General features: G+C 36.1%; 1 protein-coding gene across 2 annotated transcripts; it reads left to right on the forward strand.

Annotated features, from left to right (window-relative positions):
* The first annotated feature begins 1,712 nt into the window (after positions 1 to 1,712).
* Positions 1,713 to 19,375, forward strand: LOC120082908 (eukaryotic translation initiation factor 2 beta subunit). Of its 2 annotated transcripts, none has more exons than XM_039038318.2 (10): positions 1,713 to 2,016; positions 5,309 to 5,358; positions 5,960 to 6,068; positions 6,170 to 6,228; positions 6,294 to 6,348; positions 7,943 to 8,034; positions 16,679 to 16,824; positions 17,681 to 17,823; positions 18,502 to 18,587; positions 19,131 to 19,375. In XM_039038318.2, the coding sequence occupies exons 2-10, from the start codon at positions 5,314 to 5,316 to the stop codon at positions 19,206 to 19,208; spliced, it is 813 nt and encodes a 270-aa protein (XP_038894246.1). In that variant the 5' UTR covers positions 1,713 to 2,016; positions 5,309 to 5,313; the 3' UTR covers positions 19,209 to 19,375. The 2 variants fall into 2 exon arrangements, with proteins under 2 accessions (XP_038894246.1, XP_038894247.1); XM_039038319.2 differs by having other exon boundaries at positions 1,774 to 2,074.
* The last annotated feature ends 484 nt before the right edge of the window (positions 19,376 to 19,859 follow it).

Consider the following 19,859-nt stretch of genomic DNA (forward strand, 5'->3'; position numbering starts at 1 on the left):
AATTGACTTATTCTAACTCTTAAACATGCGATTGAATTGCACCGGTTAACCTTAAGTGAGCATGCATCTTGTCTTTGTTATAGATTTTAAAATTCTAGGTTATTTTATAACAATTATAAAAAAAATTATAACATTTATAACCCTAGAACATTCATCTATAACATGCTTCCTTAAACAGACATGCTTTAATATAACACTTATATTAAAACTAAGCATGCATACTATATACATTATAACACTTATGATATATATCAAATGTATGCCACATGCTTATCCTATGGTGGAGTTTTATAAAAAACTATATGGCATACTTTATGCACACATAATAAAATAATATCATACATCAAATGCATAATACTTAAACAACACTAAAGTGGACCGATTTTGGCATTAAATGTAAACAAACACCTAATTTATAACATAAAACAACAAGCAACTCCCTCGAACTGGCTTTAAACTCTTTGAACCAACTCGAACCGGCCAAAAACCACTCGAACTAGCTTAAAAACTTAAAAAACCAGATTAAACCGGTCAAACCGGCTCAACCAAGTCAACTCGACCGGTCCAGACCATCTAGACCGACCGGTCAATGCGCAAGGCGAAGTCAATGGACTGGAGCGTGCAGGTTGACAGGTCGCGAAGCGGGGGCACATGGAGCTTCACCAAACCGAGTCGAGTCGGGTGTGCAGATGAATTAGATTGTGGAGATAGCTGGCGCACGGAGAAGCTCATCAAATTGAGTTGGGTTGTCGGGTTCTCGGGTCTGGAAGGCTGCTTTCAGGTTTGGAGCTATCAAACGGGTCTGTATTGATTCCTTCTCCAAAAATGATGCTGTCCTCTTTCCCGGAACCGAGCAATTACAACCTAAGAACAACTCTAATGACTCTAGCAAATTTACAGACCCTTTGCCACACATTAATGCTCATAAGCATGTGAGCAATTATAAATTTCAACAAGAAATTAAAAGAAAATAAATGCCAAAACCGTAATATATCCACTTTAGCCCACAATGCAATCAATAAATGAAAAAACACCCACCAATATGCAATAGAACATTATAAGCATGTTTTGATACAAATTGTTGGAACATAAAGAACAACATGCACAATAGAAGCAAGGATCGATAGTGTTCTAATTGCATAAAAAACAAGAATAAGCATGCATAAAGGGTTAGACATTACAACCTTTGTAGAATCCACCGCAATCTTCCTCTCCTGAGCTCGATTGACACCACCAACGGTAAATCCTCGCTATTCTCTGATTGAATAACACGGTGGTGGGATCGTTTTGTTAGTGAACTAAAGGGAATTTCACTCTAGAAAAGTGAAGAGTAAAGAGATTTTGTTGGAAGAGTCAAGTGAAAAGTAAAAAAAACATTAATTTTTAAACATTTGAAAAACGAAACTATTTAAAGACAAATTACATGCAAAATCCTATTTTGCATGTCTTCCATCTCAAAATCCACTAGCATGTAATCTTTAGGTGTCAAATTTTGAAAGTGCCACTTCAAAGTCCACTTAGTTAGTAGAAAAATCTAACAATTTGTAAATATTTTGGTTCATTTTTTTATATTTGAAAACAATATTTGTTTAAATAGTACAAAGTATTTATGTATTAGTTTAAATATATATATATATATATATTTTTTTTTTTTTTGATTTTTTTAAAAAAATATCCATTAACATTCTGTCAATAAAAATAAAAATTGAAACGTCATATTTTTGTAGACGAAATTTTCACCTCGATTATACAAATAATTCTAAAAGGAAAACCCTAATTTTCTCTCTTTCTCCTGCCACTAAATATTTCAGCAGCCGCACATTTACTCCTCCTCTTTTTTCCTCTTTTCATTCTTCGTCACATTTCCCTCACTACCACAACCCACGCCCGCACGCATCCATCGGCAACGCTTTTTCTTTTATCTCTCCCCATCTTCCTCTCTGCTGAACCGCGCCGGCACCCGTCCCTTGTTTTGCTTCAGCCGCACCGCATTCTTTTACAACACTAATAATCGAGGTTCTGTTTACACTCGAATTCCATGACCCCGATCTCTCAGTCGATCATAGTTTGCACGGTTCATTCTTTTTCTTGTTATGTTCATCGTGTTTCCTTCGGTTCAAAAAATGTCAAAATAGGGTAAAATTGGAATGAGGTGAAACATTATTTTAAATCCTGCGAAATCCGACCCGTTTTGAATTGAAATGACCAAATCGTTTTCACTTCAAATATTTCCAAATCCTTGGGTTCAAACAAGGGTTAGTTTCAGTATCTCGTTCCTATGACTGATTATTGGAAAATTTTGGTATTGATAAATTGTGACCATCTGTAGTTCCTTTAGTTTATGTTTGTGTTTGATTCAGGTGGATAGTCTGTTTCTGGATTTAACTTTTTCTATTTAGATTATTTGAGAGGCGTTGGGTGCAAACTCTTGCCTAATCACATATTTTTATCAGGTTGTCTCTCTGTCTCTCTCGTTACAAAAGTATCTGTGGCATTGAAGAAGAAACGGGGAGGGGATGGAGTGGTTCTCTGGTTAAGTTTATTTTCCCGTGTTTCAAGTTTGGAATTGAGTAATTGTTTCTACGATTTTGATGGTTAAGGTTCGGGTTGGCCAGGGGGGGGGGGGGGGGGGGGGAGAGAGAGAGAGAGAGGGGAGTGGACGTTACTTTTGTTGCCAGTTTACCATAAATAATATACAATCTTAATATATAGAAAAAAAAAATCTTAATATATAGACATGTAATTGATAACGAGCATGTACATGACCCAGATTATCAATAGGCTCTTCAAGGAGCTGATCTGCCGGATCAGTTACCTTTCTCCATACCTGGAACGTTGTTGCTAGGATTATTGTTTTTACTTTTTCTAAGCTTCTAGGCTTTGAATGTCACATGTAAACTTGGGGAAATTGAGTTGCTTCTCAAACCTCAGGGCTGAAGGTGCATTTTTTCCCCTTCTAGTTCTTTATGTATTTGAAATGGTGGGAGATTCTTTCAGCAAGAGTTAGTTTTGTTAGGTTCACACAATTAGCTAGCAGTTAAAAGGCAGCCACCTTCTCTGGTAGCTCCTATATTTTCTCACTTGTTCTGAATGCCTATTTAAAAGGTATTTGTTTGTTATTGTTATCATTCGCGCTTTAGCATTGCAGTATGAATAATCCATTTTGGATCTTGGCTTCCACCGTTCCTTCTGTATTTGTTGTTTTGCAACAAATGTTTGAGATCACTGCAATTTGTTTCCATCCAGCTAGATAGAGTCCTTGTTCTTGGATGTGACATATTTGATAGGTTCAATGGGAAAGAACCTACGGTCGTAGAAAAGCCATGGGACGAGATCCTTGAACATGATGCATGTGTTCTTTGAAGACATGTCGAGGCTTAAAATTAACAGGATCAAATGCCAAATGTTGGGCATTAACTGTGAGCATGACAAGCTTTGATAGGTGGGCTAGAAAGGTTGGTTGCGAGGTTGGGACTTTTTCTTGTTATTTGGGTCTCCCTCTAGGGGTAACCTGAGAGCTTTGTCTTTTTGGGATCCCATTTCTAAGAAGATCCGGAAAAGGCTTGACTCTTGGAAGAAAGGTTACTTCTCCAAGGTGGGTAGTCTTGCGCTGATCATATCTGTGTTGAGTGGCATACCTATTTATTATCTTTCCCTGTTTAGGGCTCCCAACTCGGTTTGTAAAAAGTATTTGAGAAATACATGAGAGACTTTCTGTGGGAAGGTGTAGATGAAGGTAAAGGATCTCACCCGATTAGTTGGGAGGTTTTGTGCCTTCTTGTGCACTAAGGTGGGTTGGAGATTGGAAATTTACGACTTCGAAACAAAGCTCTATTGGCTAAGCGGCTTTGGCATTTTGCCCTCGAGCCCGAATCCTCGTGGCATAGAATCATTGGTAATAAATACAATACTCATCCCTTTGTCTAGATGGCGAAGGGTTTAAGGGCACACACCAGAACCCTTGGAAAGATATTGTGTTAGAAACCCCTTCGTTCTCCATTTTGGTTTGTTGCATTGTGGGGGATGGTTAGGATACTTGCTTTTGGGAAGATCATGGGGTTGGGGACAGTCCTCTATTATGCATTCCCTCATTTTTATCACTTCTTGACCTTTAAAAATTGTCTGGTCTGAGACTTTTTGGTGTGGTGGGGAAGCTCTATGTCCTTTTCTTTCAGTTTACGTCGTCATTTAACTGATAGGGAGACGACAGAGGTTGCCTCTTTTCTTTCATTGTTGGGGGAGTGTAATTTCAGGGAGGAGAGAGGATATTCGAGTTGGGAAGCCTAATCCCCTTGAGGGATTTTCCTGTAAGTCTTTCTTTAAGTGGTTGTTGGATCCCTCTCCTGCTTGTGAGTCAGTCTTCGACGTGGTCTGGAGGATTAAGATACCAAAGAAAATTAAGTTTTCAGTTGGTAGGTTTTGCTTGGCCGTGTCAACACCTTGGATAGGCTTGCTAAGAAGGGGTCCTTGTTAATGGGTCCTTTCTGTTGTATTCTCTATCGGAAGGTGGAGGAAAACCTGGATCACCTTCTCTGGGGTTGTCAGTTCACAAGATTTGTGTGGATTTGCTTTTTGCAGGAGTTTGATGTTTAGATAACTGGCCAAGTGGGATATTTGTGTGATGATCGAGGAGTTCCTCCTCCCTCTGCCATTCAAAGAGAAGGGCCGTTTGTTGTGGTTTGGGGGTGTGTGTGCTATGTTATGAGATGTTTGGGAAGAGAGGAACAATAGGGTGTCTAGAGGTCTGGAAAAGAACCGTAGTGAGATTTCATGTGTTGCTTTGGGCTTCGGTTTTGAAGCTTTTTTGTAATTATTCTATAGGAAACTTCTTGCTTAGTTGGAAACCCTTTCTTTAAAGGGTTGTTTTATGACCTTACTTGAACAAGATATGTTCTATAGGTTGTACATCGTGTCCTTGAGTTCTATAAAGGGTTTCTTTGGGGGCTTTTTTTTTTGTATGCCCTCGTATTCTTTCATTTTTTCTCAATGAAAGGTGATTTTCCTATAAAAAAAGTGAGTATGATCAAAATTATATTTTGGTACAATTGTGGTGAGTTTCTCTGGGAAACACACTCAAACTTCGTAAGTTTGAGTATTCTCATTTAGATGAGTGGTGGAAGAACTATAAAGGCAAAGTACAAATATGGTTGCATTCATCGGCGAGCAGATTCTTCACGTGGGTTGATTTTTATTGCCAATCATGTGTCGAAACCCCAATTTTAATTTGTCCACTTATATGATTTATTATTTGCTTGCTGGTGTTTATGTTTTAACTTAGTTAAATTAACCCTCCTATACATTTTTGCAGGAACCATGGCGGACGAAGTTCAGAATGATGTGAATGATCAGGTGGCAGATGTGAGTTTTTTTGTTTCTTATCTATTATCTCCAAGCACATATATTTTTATTCAAAATTTTCACATATTGTGGGTCTTTCCATTTTTGTTTTTTCCCTTACAATTATTCACCTAAGGAAACCTAAATCTTTGAGTTGTAAATTGGCGGACCACAAACTTGTGTGTTTCAACACCCAGGGGGAAATTCATTTCTATCATGTACAGCTGAGGGTGTATATTATAACCCAATGCTGTACTTATGGTTGTGTGGTCTTGACTCTTGATTAACAAGCATTCCGGAAATCCAAGGAATAAATTGTAACCCATGAGGTGGCAGTCATTGATGATTAGACCAGTTAACTTAAATGCTACAATATTAGTTATCTGGTCTTGTTTAAGATTACACAATCCAATCCAATTCTTAATGTATTTTCTATTGGATTGGTTACTGGTGCTAATCATCAAAGCTGCATTTTTTCTGTGGAGTTGCTTAGGCTGGTATCTTACTGTCTTTTTATCCAAACCTTTAAGTAATTGTGATCTAGTGCAGTTTCTGAACCGTTTGTCCAAGTGCAAACATTGATGCAACACCATGATGCATATGTATGGTTTATTTTTTGCAGATTGCCCCCTTTGATCCAACTAAGAAGAAGAAGAAGAAGAAGGTTGTACTTCAGGATCCGACTGATGAGATTGTTGACAAGTTAGCAGAGAAAACTGAAAGTTTGTCAGGTATGAAAAGTTGACATTCCATTTTATGTTTGTTTCATCATGTTTTCATTTTGTTGGTGATATGAGGATTGTTGATTGATTTTTTTCCTTTTATCTTGCAGTTTCTGATGGTTTGGAGACTACCACATTTTCTGGACTTAAAAAGAAGAAGAAAAAACCAGTATGTTCTTACTTTTTGTTGTTCAAGCTCTGTTTCGTGACTGATTTCATTTGTTTTAATTCTAGGTAGAGGCTAGCTCCTTGAATGACGATGGTGCAGATGGTACGGAGGATTTGGAAGGTTAGCAACGTATATTTAAACTTTGTTATGCCTTATCCCTTTCTTTTTCATTTTCATACTATTACATTTACTTTTAGTATCTCTCGACCTACTTTCTTTGTCTTGTTAATAATTGAGACAAATGAAGGTGTATAGTTTCTATAAGTAATATTTTTTTTAAAGTGTTAGGGACAGTAGGTTATATCATCATTATATTTATTTCGGCCTTAAACGTGGACTGCAAAGAAAATGTAAATACACTTTTTTGTACTTATGAAAATAGTTTTATGAATCATAAGATAATTAAAAATTTAAGAAATTGAAGCTTTTGTAAGCACGCAGGGTCTGCCTCTTGTGGGGAAAATAATGGATTTTATACATATTTACATGGATAGTTATATAATGGTTTATTATAATTTTGTAATTGATATTACTTAATCTAAATATTATATATCAATGTGTTTAAAATTATATTTATATGGATGCTAAAACAGAGTTTTAGTCCCTAAATTTTCAAACTTTTGTTTAATAAGTCTTTTAAGCTTTCAATTTTGTGTTTAATGGGTCAATATTACTTTGATTTGGGAACTTTCAATTTGTATCAAATTGTTCTTCCACATTTAAAATTTTTAAAAATTTAAGTATACGTAAATTTTAATTTTATGTCTAATTGGACATTAAACTCCCAATTTTGTAACTTGTAGATACAATAATTAAGGGTCTAAAAGGGGACCTACTAGACACAAAATCAGATTAGATTTTATGTCTAACACAACATTTAATTTATAAACATTTTAAACATGTAACAGACCTATCAATACTTTAGGCAAGTATTATGTCCTCAAATTGAGAATCTAGTGATCTATTAGTGCTTAACTATAAAAATTCTAATTTGAAAGTTTATTGACTAAACTTATTTAACATTATATGAATTTGTATCTCCTGTGACATAAAGTTCTTGATTCACGATGGTGGAGCAAAATGAGCACTTTTAACAGGTTCATTTTTACGACCAATGACCATATAAACACAAAGCTAAACGTTTATTTGCTAAACTTGTTTAACTTTATATGAATTTGTATGATGTATCTCCTCTAATGCAAAGTTCTCGATTCGCCACAATGGAGAAACATGGATATTTTGAACGTGTCGACACAAATTTAAAAGTTTATTGGCTAAACTTATTTACCCTTGTATGTTTTGTATCCCTTCTGACACTAATTTAAAAGTTTATTGGCTAAACTTGTTTACATATTGTATAACCTCTGACATGAAGTTCTCTATTTGCCATGGTGGATAAAGATGAACACTTTTAGAATATGTTGATTCTTATTAAGAACTTAAAAAAAATAAAAAAGAAAACAAAGGTTTCACATGGCTCGACATGCACCTCAAGCTTGTTTCATTAAGAGGGTGACTTGCTTTAGAAGCATGGCACTTAGGGTGTGTTTTTTTGAAAAGGCGTACTATTTAAAGAACCATGTAAGTGGCCTTGTATTGAATGGAGTTTCTTATTGAAAAAGAGTTGTTTATATAATTTATACTTTTTTGTTCACCATCTCCTTTTCAACTGTAGCCCTTTTTTCGACTAAAAAGTGATTATCATGCCTATCAGATCAAGTGGGGGAAAATGAAGACCGTGAGGGAATTGTTCTGCAGTATCGTTACCCTTGGGAGGGAAGTGACCGCGATTATGAATATGAGGAGGTATTGCTATATTTGAAATCTTGAGATTTTACATTTACTGTAGCACTCAATTAGTATATGATTATGTTTTATAGGAAATGGATCTTTTTTGGGTTCTATCCAGTCATTCTTTTAGTTGGTGTGACTATCTTTTTCCTATTATTATGTAGTTCATCAGTCGTGCCCTCAGACGCGTACTTTTTATGATGAGAAATAGTTAAATGAACATGGTCTTAAATTGACGGAGTTAAAATAAATACTTTTAAAAGAATCCAGGGGAGTTGGAAAGGACAACACCCTCAAGATGATGGGTGTAAGGATAATCCAAAAAGACTTAAAAAATCGACCGGAACTGCCATTGGTACAGGTTCGAATTGGTTCGGTTCACGGTTTCTTCTTTTATAATAAAAAGTTGTCACTTCAGTCAGCCTCGGGATTGGCAAGGTTGGGGCAATTATAACTTGAGTCAACTTAAAATAATATGCATAATAAAAATTGAAGATTACCATTTTGTCTTTGGAAAGAAGAATATTTCATTTTAGAAGAGTTGAGCAGCCATCAGAAGATTTCCCTCTCAGTTTCAATGTTCAAATGGTTAGATGGAGAAGTGATGAACTTGCTGGTGGAATTCCTACTTTCTAAAAAAGAGGAAATGGGATCAAGGTATCTTATGCTTGGCTAGATTCAAACGGATGAGGGTTAGTTTATTGAATGTGTGTTTTGGTTTGCATCAAGAGGAAGAAAGAATCTTCATATTCCTGTTAAGCCTTCTCAAAAAGAGTTGGTTGTCGTTCAACTCATTTCTCGATAGCGCAAACTATTTTTGGGTTTCATGTGAGGCGGGGGAAGGAAAGAAGACCTTTGAAGGATTTACATCAGAATCAAAGGGGAAATGATCCTTTTAAGAAGTGCTCAGACACTCAATAAAGTTCAGAGCTCCAAGAACAAAGCATACAACTGATAGCATTGCATCCTTCTGCACTAAGAATGAATCGAAAGTGCTAAACTTAAATCTAAATTGCTTGCTTGTGGTATCAAGATTATTTGCTCATTACTCTTGGAAGGAAGTGGAGAAAACTTTGGAAGATTCTTCCCAAACACAAATATCACTCCACCGTTTATGGAGCATAAAACACTTTTGAAAGTTGGAAATGTGATCTTTGTGAGAATATTAGTGGATGGAAGTAGTTGGAAATGAATCAAATCTTTGTGAGAATGTTGGTAGATGGAAGTTGTTTGGAAAGTTGCATATGAAATTGGATGCTTGGTTAAATAAAGCCTGCTCCAGGCCAGAATATGTAAGAACCGTTGGGGGATGGATTAGAATTAAAAATTTACTTTTTTCCCATTGGAAAAGTTCGGTCTTCGATGCAATTGGGCAACAATTAGGTGGATTGGTAAACGTTTCTTTTTAGACACTTAATTGTTTAGATTGCTCTTTAGCTATTATCAAGATTGAAAAGAATGTTTGTGGATTCATCCCAACATCAATGAATATAAAAGTTTTTAATCTTGGTGATTTTACAATCAATTTTGGAGCAATTGATCCTTGGAATTCTCAGGATTTTGAAACATTTTGATTTTGTTAATCTGCTTGGTCATGACTTTTCAAATTCCATGCATCAAGATCGGATGATGCATGTTTTGAAAGATTAAATGAATAAGGAAAAGATAGTCTTGTTGAGGATGCCATGAATATTGCCAAGGAATATGGACAACAATTGGGGAAGCCAAAAAGAAAGATGTTGAAGATGCTGCCACTTTTCTCTCACAAGGTTTAAATTCGAATGATGTATCCAATGCATCATTCAATGAGAAAGAGAATGGCGTTATGGGTTCCATGAATATTGCTGAGAAATATGAAGAGAACAGTTGAGGACGCCGAAAAGAAAGTTTAAGATGCGGCTGCTTTTCTCTCACAAGGTTTAAATGCGAATGATGTGTACCCAATGCATCATTCTATGAGAAAGAGAATGTTGTTGAAGAAAAGTTGATTTAAATGATGGGAACATAGTTATTGGAAGGCAGAAAAGTCAATCTTCCCCAGTTCATGTGATTTCAATTAATGCCCCCTTTCTTCTTTGAAAAATGGTAATGAGAAGATGAATCATTTGTTAGCCCATTCGGAAGCGTGGGGATTCTCTTTCTTTAGCCAAAAATTGTGCTTAAGAAAGGGAAGAGGAAATGACAGAATTGGAAAGTGAAAAGATGACGTTTAGTTTCAATTGGAAAGAGTAAACTATAGAAAAGGTTTCTGGTTGTTTAACTCCAACATTCTCTTATCATTTTTCAAGGGAAATATCTTGCCCAAATTTCACCAAGATATGTAAGACAAATTATGATGCAGTAGAAATTAGATGTGTAAATGCTCAAGTTCTTGGTATTTCTTCTAAAAATTTGGGCCCCTCAAAATTGGTGAAGCCTTCTCTGGAAATTACTCATTCAATATTACAGATTGCAAACTCTTTTGTCCAATTCAGAAGATGCACCCCTTGCAATTCTCTTCCAAAAACTCCTCCAATTGATTTTGACGTTGATATCACTGCACATGTTAGTAGTAAAGAAGAGGAATCTGAGTCTCAGACAGATTGCTCGGTGTTAGATACTCAATTCTTAGAAGATGAATTCTCAAAAGCATCTTTTTTATAAGAAACAAACAAGTATAGCTAGACATGAGAGAACAACTTAAGGGCAAGGGGTTGAGAAAACCCCTCAAAGCATTAGTGAAGGAGAGCCTTCCAATTGTTAAAAATTATCAAAAAGCTGTAATTACAAAAGAATTTGGTGTAATTTGTGCACCACCAAGAGACTGTACGTTGAACAAAAGTCCAAAAAGAATAAAAAGAAGCAAACTCATCTTAAAAAATTCAACTATTTCTTTCTTCCCAAAGGCACCACGAGAGAGACCGTGTAGCACATCTCCAAAGGATCTTTCCTTTACTGCTGAAGGCAGGACTGTCAAGCGTGTCAAGCATCCAATCATCAGTCTTGTTGGGGTGACAACTCTCCAAGCCAAATTAGTGGCTTGTTGAGTTGAGGAAGCATTGAATGGTCCTTTTCAAGGTTCTGCAGAGAAGACTGTTAAATTTGTAGTATTCAACTAGGTCAAGCCTCTTGTTAGCTTCCTCCTTTGCTGAGTAAGAGTTCCAGTTATGGTAGTTTATAATGAAGATTATTTCATGGAATACGAGAGGGCTCAGGGACATTTCTAAGAGGGTTGGCTTTAAAGATTTCATCAAACGTCAGAATCCTGAATCAGTTCTTCCACAGGAGCTAAAAAGAGAAGATTTTGACTTGAATTTTTAATCAATGTGGAGCTATAGAGATATTGGTTGGACCTTTGTGGAAGCTTATGGCAAATCTGGTCGTTTGATAGTTCTTTGGGATGAAAGGAAGCTTGAGGTTAAAGATTTGTTGAAAGGAGCGTATACTTTATCAGTTAATGTTACAGTGCAGGAAATCCTTATGGATAAAAAATGTCTGTGTGGACCTAATGATTACAAAGGAAAGGGTATTTGTTTGGCCTGAATTGTCATCTTTATATCGGTATATTTCTGCTCCTTGGTGTTTGGAGGAGATTTCAGTATCACAAGATGGGCACACAAGTGTTTTCCTGTTGGAAGATTTACCAAAGGTATGAGAAAATCTAACAACTTCAGCTACTGCCGGTCTCATGTACCCTTTCAAATGGTAATTTTCCTTGGTCTAGAGGAGGAATTGGTTCTTTAGGCTCTCTCATTGACAGAATTTTCATTACTAAAGATTGGGATGAATTAAGTGCTAATTCTAGAGTCTGAAGGCAGTCTAGAACTATTTCAGACCATTTCCCACTGTTATTAGAAGTAGGTGCAATTTTATGGTGGCCTTCCCCTTTTTGGTTTTCTAATAAATCTGGCTACTACTAAAGGAGTGTCTTTTGCTCGAGTGACGTCTTCGATTGAAGACTCTAACTTGCAAGGATGGGCGGGTTTTTTTTTTTTTTTTTTAATTTATTTATTTTAAATTTTTAAATATATATATTCTAAGCCCAGAATAATAAAAGATGCCTTGAAGGCTTGGTTTGCTGATCTTGAGGAAGATAGAAAGAAGAGAGAAAAAAGTCTATTAGCTAGCTTGATTTTTTTGATGCAAAAGCAGAAGTCAATGAAATTCTAATCTTGAAGTAGAGATATAAGGGTTGCGTTTAAAGGAAAGTTGGTATTATATTTTGTAGAAGAAAGAAACTCAATACAGAAAAGCAAGCTTAATTGGCTTCGGTTGGGAGATGAAAATGATGCCTTCTTTCATTGGTTCTTGGCTGCAAAAAAATGAAAAAAACATGATTACAGAATTGATGTCAAGCTCAGGCACTTCTTGGAGAGAGAGAGAGCAAGAAATTCTGGGTTTCTTTGACTCCTTGCGGTCTATTCCCTTGAATTTGCAGTGGACTCAAGTTTCTGTTGGACACAATCAAGTTCTCACAGCTTCATTTTCGTGGAAGATATTAGAAGGGCAGTGGGTTCTATTGGCAAGAATAAAGTTCCCGGTCCCGATAGCTTCAACATTTAAGTTTTTCTTGAAGCATTAGAATTTATTTTATGCTGATTTTCGGAGGCTTTTTTCAGGAATTTTATGAGGTTGGGAGGCTAAATGCATGTATCAAGGAAAACTTCATTTGTTTGATATAGAAGAAAGAATACATGAATTTTGTAAACGGCTATTGGCAAATAAGTCTCATTAGTTTGATTTATAAAATTGTTGCAAAGGTTCTTGCAGAAAGGCTAAACACTGATAATGTCAAGTATAATATCTCCCACTCAATGCACCTTTGTTGGTGGAAGGCAAATACTAGATCCAATCCTTATAGCAAACAATGTTCTGGAGGAATATAGAGTTAAAAAGAAAAAAGGTTGGATATTGAAGCATGATTTAGAAAAGGCCTTCAATAGGGTTGATTGGGTTTTCTAGACAATGTGTTAATATTAAAAGGGATGCAAAATGGATCCAATGGATCAATGGTTGCGTAAGAAACCCGAATCCAATGGATCAATGATTGTGTAAGAAATCAGAGATTTTCAGTTTTCATTAAAGGATGACCAAGGGGCAGGCACGCTCATTCAAGCCACTCTTTCTAGCTTCTCGACTTATTATTTGTCTTTGTTTCAGGCTCCTTCCTTTGTTATTAGTCGCCTTGACGAATTGGTTCGAGATTTCTTTTGGGAAGGTTCTCATGGTGGTGGTGACATGCACAACGTGAATCGGGCAATTGCTCAACATCCTCAATTATTGGGTGGCCTTGGCATAGGAAATTTTAAACATCGTAATTTTTCGCTTCTTGCAAAATGGACTTGGTGATTCTTATATGAGTATGATGCCTTATGGTGGAATCTTATTGTTGCTAAGTTTTATTCCTCTGATTGTGTTTGGCCCTCTCCTATCTCTGGTGGTTTTTCCAAAGCTCCATGGAGGTTCATTTGTCAATTTATCGACTTGGTTGCCAATCAGATTAGTCATCGTATTGGTGATGGTGCTTCTACGTCTTTTTGGCATGACTTTTGGCTTAATTGTGGTGTTCTTGTCGGGCTCATCTGATATTTTTTTTCGTATTGTACAAAAACCTGAGGTTACTGTTGCTAATGCCTGGATCCCTTATATATTTGCATGGAATTTAGACTTACAAAGTAATCTTACTGAGTTGGAGATTGCTAAATGGGCTTCTTTATCCCTTTATCTGGCCTCTATCAAATTGTGTTCCTCTCCTGATACTTGGTTGTGGCTGCTTGATCCTTCCATGGTTTTTAATATTAAATCTCTTATGGTTGATTTAGTGGGCGATATGAATCCTATTTTGACTGATCTTTATTTGGTGATTTGGAAAGATAAATATCCCAAAAAAATTAAGATCTTCCTTTGGGAACTCAGCTGGGGTGCCATTAATACTGTTGACCATTTGTAGCATCGTATGCCTTATATCCCTTTCTCCCTCTCGGTGTCATGTGTGTCACAAGCATGCTGAGACGTCGATCCACTATTTTTGCATTGTTCTTTTGCTACTAGCTTATGGGATCTTATTTTGCCTGCATTTGGTTGGTCTTTTACTTGTCCTAATAACATCTCTAATACTTTGGCTTCATTGTTCGTGGGTCATCCTTTTGGTGGTTCCAAGAAGACGATTTGGTTGGCCTTTATTCGTGCGTTCTTTTGGTGCTTATGGGGTGAAAGGAACATAAAGACTATTTAATGATACTTTTTCTCCTAGTACTCGGTTTTTGGAGCTTGTTTTGTGTACTGCTTTTTCTTGGTGTAAAACAAGGCACTTGTTCACTCATTTCAGTTATCATTTTTAGTCCGTAATTGGTGATGTCTATTGTAATTCCTTTTGCTTGGGGTTTCTCCCTTATACATATCAATGAATTGTTTCTTTTACCAAAAAAAAAGAAGAATCATTGCTTCTAGGGGAATTAGGCAAGGAGATCCTCTTCTCCTTTCCTTTTTCTTCTTGTTAGCGAATTATTAAGTTCTCTAATTGGCCTTATCCGTGAACTTTTGAAGGCTTCATTGTTGGAAAGGATAAGGTGCATGTATGCATTCTCTAATATGCTGATATTACGTTGCTGTTTTGTAAAGTTGATGATAGTATGTTGCATTCACTTAGAAGAATCATTGAGCTTTTTGAGTGATGTTCAGGCCAAAAGGTCAATTGGGAAAGATTTGCATTATGTGGAGTGAATGTTGAAGAAGATAGGATGCTTGCCACAACTTCTCGATTGAATTGCAAGTGGAATGTTTACTGTTTTTGTATCTTGGACTCCCTCTTGGAGGATATCCAAGAATGATGTCTTTTTGGCAGCCAGTTTATGATAAAATTCAAAAGAAATTGCCATCTTTCATCCTCAACCATGTATGTAATAAGTCGAGACTTAAATTAGAGTCGAAATGGTCGGTTTTTATTGTGATCAGGGTCATAAAGTTTCTTGAGATTATTAGTAGTAAAAATAGCTTTTGTCTTCCCCAACAATTCTCCCCATTTTTTTACATTGTAATGTGACCTCTGAAGTTATAGGTTGAATAATGAGGCTGAAATTCCAAAGAAATTGGACAGATGGAAGATATTTAATTTGTCTTGAGGAGGAAGACTAACCTTGAACGAGGGGGTGCTATCTAATCTCCCAATATATCATGTGTCCTCTTTTGCTATGACTATGAAGGTAATTTTGGAAATTGAGAAGATTATGAGGAATTTCTTTTGAGTAGGAGTTAATGGCAGCAAAATCAGTCACTTGGTTAAGTGGGAATTGGTTCAAAGCAATTACAAGACGCGGGGTTTAGCTTTGGTGACTTAAAACCCAGAAATTTAGACGCGGGGTTTAGCTTTGGTGACTTAAAACCTAGAAATTTATCATTGTTAGCAAAGTGGGGATGGAGATATATGCACGAAACAGATGCTCTTTGGTGTAAGGTGTTGAAGAGCATTCATGGAAGTGGTTCTCATAATTGGCACACATCGGGTAAAGTTGGTAGAATCCTTAGAAGTCCTTGGATTATATCTCTCGAGCATGGTTTCGAGTTGAAAATCTTGCTTCCTTCAAACTTGGTAGTGGCACAAGAATCTCTTTTTGGCATGATTATGGCTGGATTCATCTTCATTGAGCTATTTGTTTCCAAATTTAGCCTGTATTGCCTCAATCCCCAATGGATCAGTTTCTGACTATTGGGACGTGAATCCTCTCTCCTGGTCCATTACTTTTAAAAGGTTTCTGAAGGATGAAGAGTTGCTGGGTTTCCTGAATTTATTGGCCGTCTTAGAGGTTCTAAAAGTGGTTGAAAGACCCGATACAAGAAATTGGAAGTTGGAAGTTTCAGGTCAGTTTTCTGTTAAATCTTTGTTCAAGCATCTGGCTGCTGCTTCTCCCATGGTTGCAAAGCTGTGCAAAGCGTTGTGGAAATCAAGCCATTCATTAATGCCCTCAATTTGCCCTTTGTGTATGGAAAATGTGGAAGACTGCCAGCACAAATTCTTGTATTGTAGCTTCTCCAATTTTGTTTTATTATTTATTTATTTGTTTTTTTCCGTGGAAATTGTTTTCTATTTTTACTCTATAATGGTTGTGGAGCTTTGTTTTCAAGGAGAATGTAATTCAGTTTTAAGTGGGGGACTTCATTAAAAGCTATCTCTCACCTTTTATGGGTGAATGGAGTCAAAGCGATTCTCTTAAAAATTTTGTTTGAAAGGAACCAACTTCTTTTTTGCGAGACAAGTTCCTTCGAGTCAAAGCTTCTTCATGGTGCTCTCTTTCCAAATTATTTGATGAATAGTCTATTCATGATATTACTTTAAATTTGAGTGCATTTATTTCTTCTTAGCAATGTTTGTTTTACCATATCACTGGTCTATTTATGTCATTGTATTTTCATTTGTTGCTAAGATTTCTCTTGTTTCATATCATGTACTTTAAGCATTTGACTCATTTTATTAATTTAATGACTTGTTTTCGTTTAAAAAATTATTTCCATCGAATGTCACTTCAGTAAAAAAAATTAAAAATATATTTGTAACTCATGAACAAGGTAAATGTAAAATTTTAATCTTCATTTCTAAATGTTTTTTTTAAACTGTTATTTAATTAAATGTTTTTTTTTCCATTGGGTGCTATCATACGCACCTTTTTGTTGTCTTGCTGTGCAGCTTCTTGGACGGGTATTCAACATCCTTAGAGAGAATAATCCAGAGCTTGCAGGCGATAGGCGTAGAACAGTTATGAGGCCTCCTCAAGTTCTTCGTGAAGGCACAAAGAAAACTGTTTTTGTCAATTTCATGGATCTATGTAAAACGTATGTGTTCATTAGCCTTATATAACTATGTTTTGTTTTTACTAGATTTATCATATTATGGCGATAGATTTTTTTCTGTTTGCACTTAAGCATTTCTTTTTTGTCAATCTGTTTTGTGTTATTCAATTCAACAAATAAGTATATATGATTATTACATAACACGCAATATGTTAATTAAACTCTTGTTTGGTGCATGCACGCTATCTGTTGTTTGATGTAATCTTTAGTATCTTTCTGTCTTTACTTTTGAATGCTGAACTTTTGTGGGATATTTACCTTGTATTTTTTCATTTTCTTGATGAAGGTGGTCCTTTTTTTCAAAAAAAGAAAACGAGTACTGACATGTCATACTCATAGGTAGATGTGCTCTAGCATTTACCTTGTAGTATATGACATGTATCCCTATCACATGGTTAGTTCTGGGTCTCATTGATTTATAAAAACTTGTGATCTACATGATTCTTGAAAGAATGAGTTTGGGTGGTTGTTGCATTAAGCACATTCTTTACTAGTACAGATTGGAAGGCACATTTGGATAGGAAAGTTTCTTGTTTATCGTTATGACAGGTGAATATAGTTATCACTGCAATCATCATGTTTGTGTCCAGTGCTGAGTATCGCTCCTTGCACACCAATTGTTGATCTGTATTTTCTAGTTTCAGATCCGTCTAAGATCATCTATTGCACAGATAGTCTGGGGGTATTTGTGTTTCCTTCCCTATATAAGTGCAGCATGGTGTATTTCATTTAGCCTCTCCCACCAATTGCTATTTCTATATCTATGATAGATGCTTGATGGTTTAAATTGTATGCTGATCTTCGGAACTTGTCTCTCTCTACAAATGGAATAAAATAGGATGCATCGGCAGCCAGACCATGTTATGGCTTTCTTACTAGCTGAACTGGGAACCAGCGGCTCTCTTGATGGACAGCAGAGATTAGTTGTTAAAGGAAGGTTTGCACCAAAGAACTTTGAGGGAATTCTGCGTCGATATGTCAGTAAGTGGCCTCTCATTGATTTACTTCATGCTATTTGTCTATCAAATTTCACCTTAATTCAGAATGGTTGTTTTCTCTTTTGCCAATTTGTTTAACTGGCTGGTTAAGGAGATTGGAAATTTATGGTATATTAACAAATCTATTGATTGTCCCATTCCTCCATAGCGTTTTCATGTTTTTAACCTTTTCCCAACATTCATCTTAGAGCAAAACTTCTGAGACATTATACGACAGGGAATTGGTGGACTTGTTTCTAGACGAGATAGGGAAAAAACTGTGAATGACTGCTAAAGCTTAATGGTTGAAGAGTGGAAAAATAGAATTCTCAGAGGGTTTGGAGATCTCAAAGTGAAGTTTGTCTTTTTAGATTCTGTGTTTGTGAGCGCTATGTGACAAAGCCTTTTTGTAATTATTAGTTAGGACTCGTTTAGCTTGAATGGAAGCTGTTTTTTGTAGTTTGCTACCTCTCTTTATCGTGGGCTCTCTTTTTGTATGTCGTTGTATTCTTCAATTTTTTTCAATGAAAACTCTGTTATTCATTTAAAAAAAATATCTTAATTACTGTTGGCGAGTCTCCACTGGAATGCATCGTGTTACCAACTATGGGTGATTTTATTCGCTTCTATTTCGACCTTCATTATAGTTTCTTTCCTTCCCTCATTTATTTATTTCTTTCAGATGAATATGTGATTTGCATTGGGTGCAAGAGTCCAGACACTATTCTTTCAAAGGAGAACCGGCTTTTCTTTCTCAGATGTGAGAAGGTAAGGTTTTTCTCTATTCTTTTGCTGTTTTTCTTTTTTTTTTTTTCTTTTTTTTTTTTTTGTTGTGTGTGTGTGTGTGCAGTCTGACGAAGTTGATGCATGCTTATTGCATAGTTGTGATTTTTGTGTAAAGTTTGTCATTTGCGAATCAATGCAACAGCCTCCAGGATTAAGAAAGTAGGGACTTAATGGTCTACCTTTTAATAAATTTGCGGTGGTTCTTTTGATTGCATTGTTGGGGGAAATGATGAATCGGGATAGTTGCGTTTGCTGTTAATTTTATTTTATATCCCCGATTGTTTATTTGAGATATGATTTTTGAATAGATTATTTTTTATTTATCTTGTGCTTCTTCATACTAGAATGACAGCCGAAGATCTGACCTTTTCATGTGCGTGAAAATCTATTTTTTAATTATTAGTTCTCAATATTCAGGAATATGATTAACTGGTGGCTATCGGTATTATTTTCAATTTCACAAGCTTCACATTCTTTTGCTTGTTTTTATCTTAAGTCTTACGGTGTATTGTGTTTGATCAACAGTGTGGTTCTGGACGATCAGTTGCTCCAATTAAAGCTGGCTTCGTTGCTCGTGTTGGCCGGAGGAACACTGGGACATGATTTGTATTTGTTCCTTTATATTGAAGCCCGATGTTTGAGTAATAACCTTTTGTTAAAACTTGGTTTACTATCGAAGGACCATAAGTGAATTTTGAAGTGAATGCTATATTGTAGTTGGGGTTCCAGAATTTAAGATAATGACGAGCTATGAGATGGTGTTTATTCTCTCTCTCTCTCCCCATGTGGCTTGCTAGGTGGTCATAGCCTTCCAAATAATCCATTTTTTCCCCGTAATCATTGTTGGTTTGTGTCGTCTACTTCTCGTTTTCCATTAACCAACGGAGATCTCATACCACGAATTAATTGTTGAAGGGTGAAAATAAACTTCTCATCGTAATTGCTGTGGATTGCTTATTTTGGGCATCGGTGGAATGTGTATTTCCCTGGGATTAGGATTGGGATGGAGATGGGGAAGAAGCGAATGCAGAAGGGATCATTATTTTTAATTCACAATTTGCATTTTTTTCATTAACATGGCCTCACGGAATGTTTACGACCTCGTCAATTCCAATCCCTCTCATGTATTTGAAAATTTGGTTAGTGAAACATGGAGCTAGACAACGAGTGCCTAAATAAACGTCTAATGTTTTAGATTTTTATTTGGGTTGCGTCTTTAATAAGGATATGCCATTTCTGTAACCATAATAGAGT

The sequence above is a fragment of the Benincasa hispida genome, chromosome 8 (genome assembly GCF_027475165.1).
Source record: "Benincasa hispida cultivar pf3 chromosome 8, pf3_genome.v1.1, whole genome shotgun sequence".
Taxonomy (NCBI): Eukaryota; Viridiplantae; Streptophyta; class Magnoliopsida; order Cucurbitales; family Cucurbitaceae; genus Benincasa; species Benincasa hispida.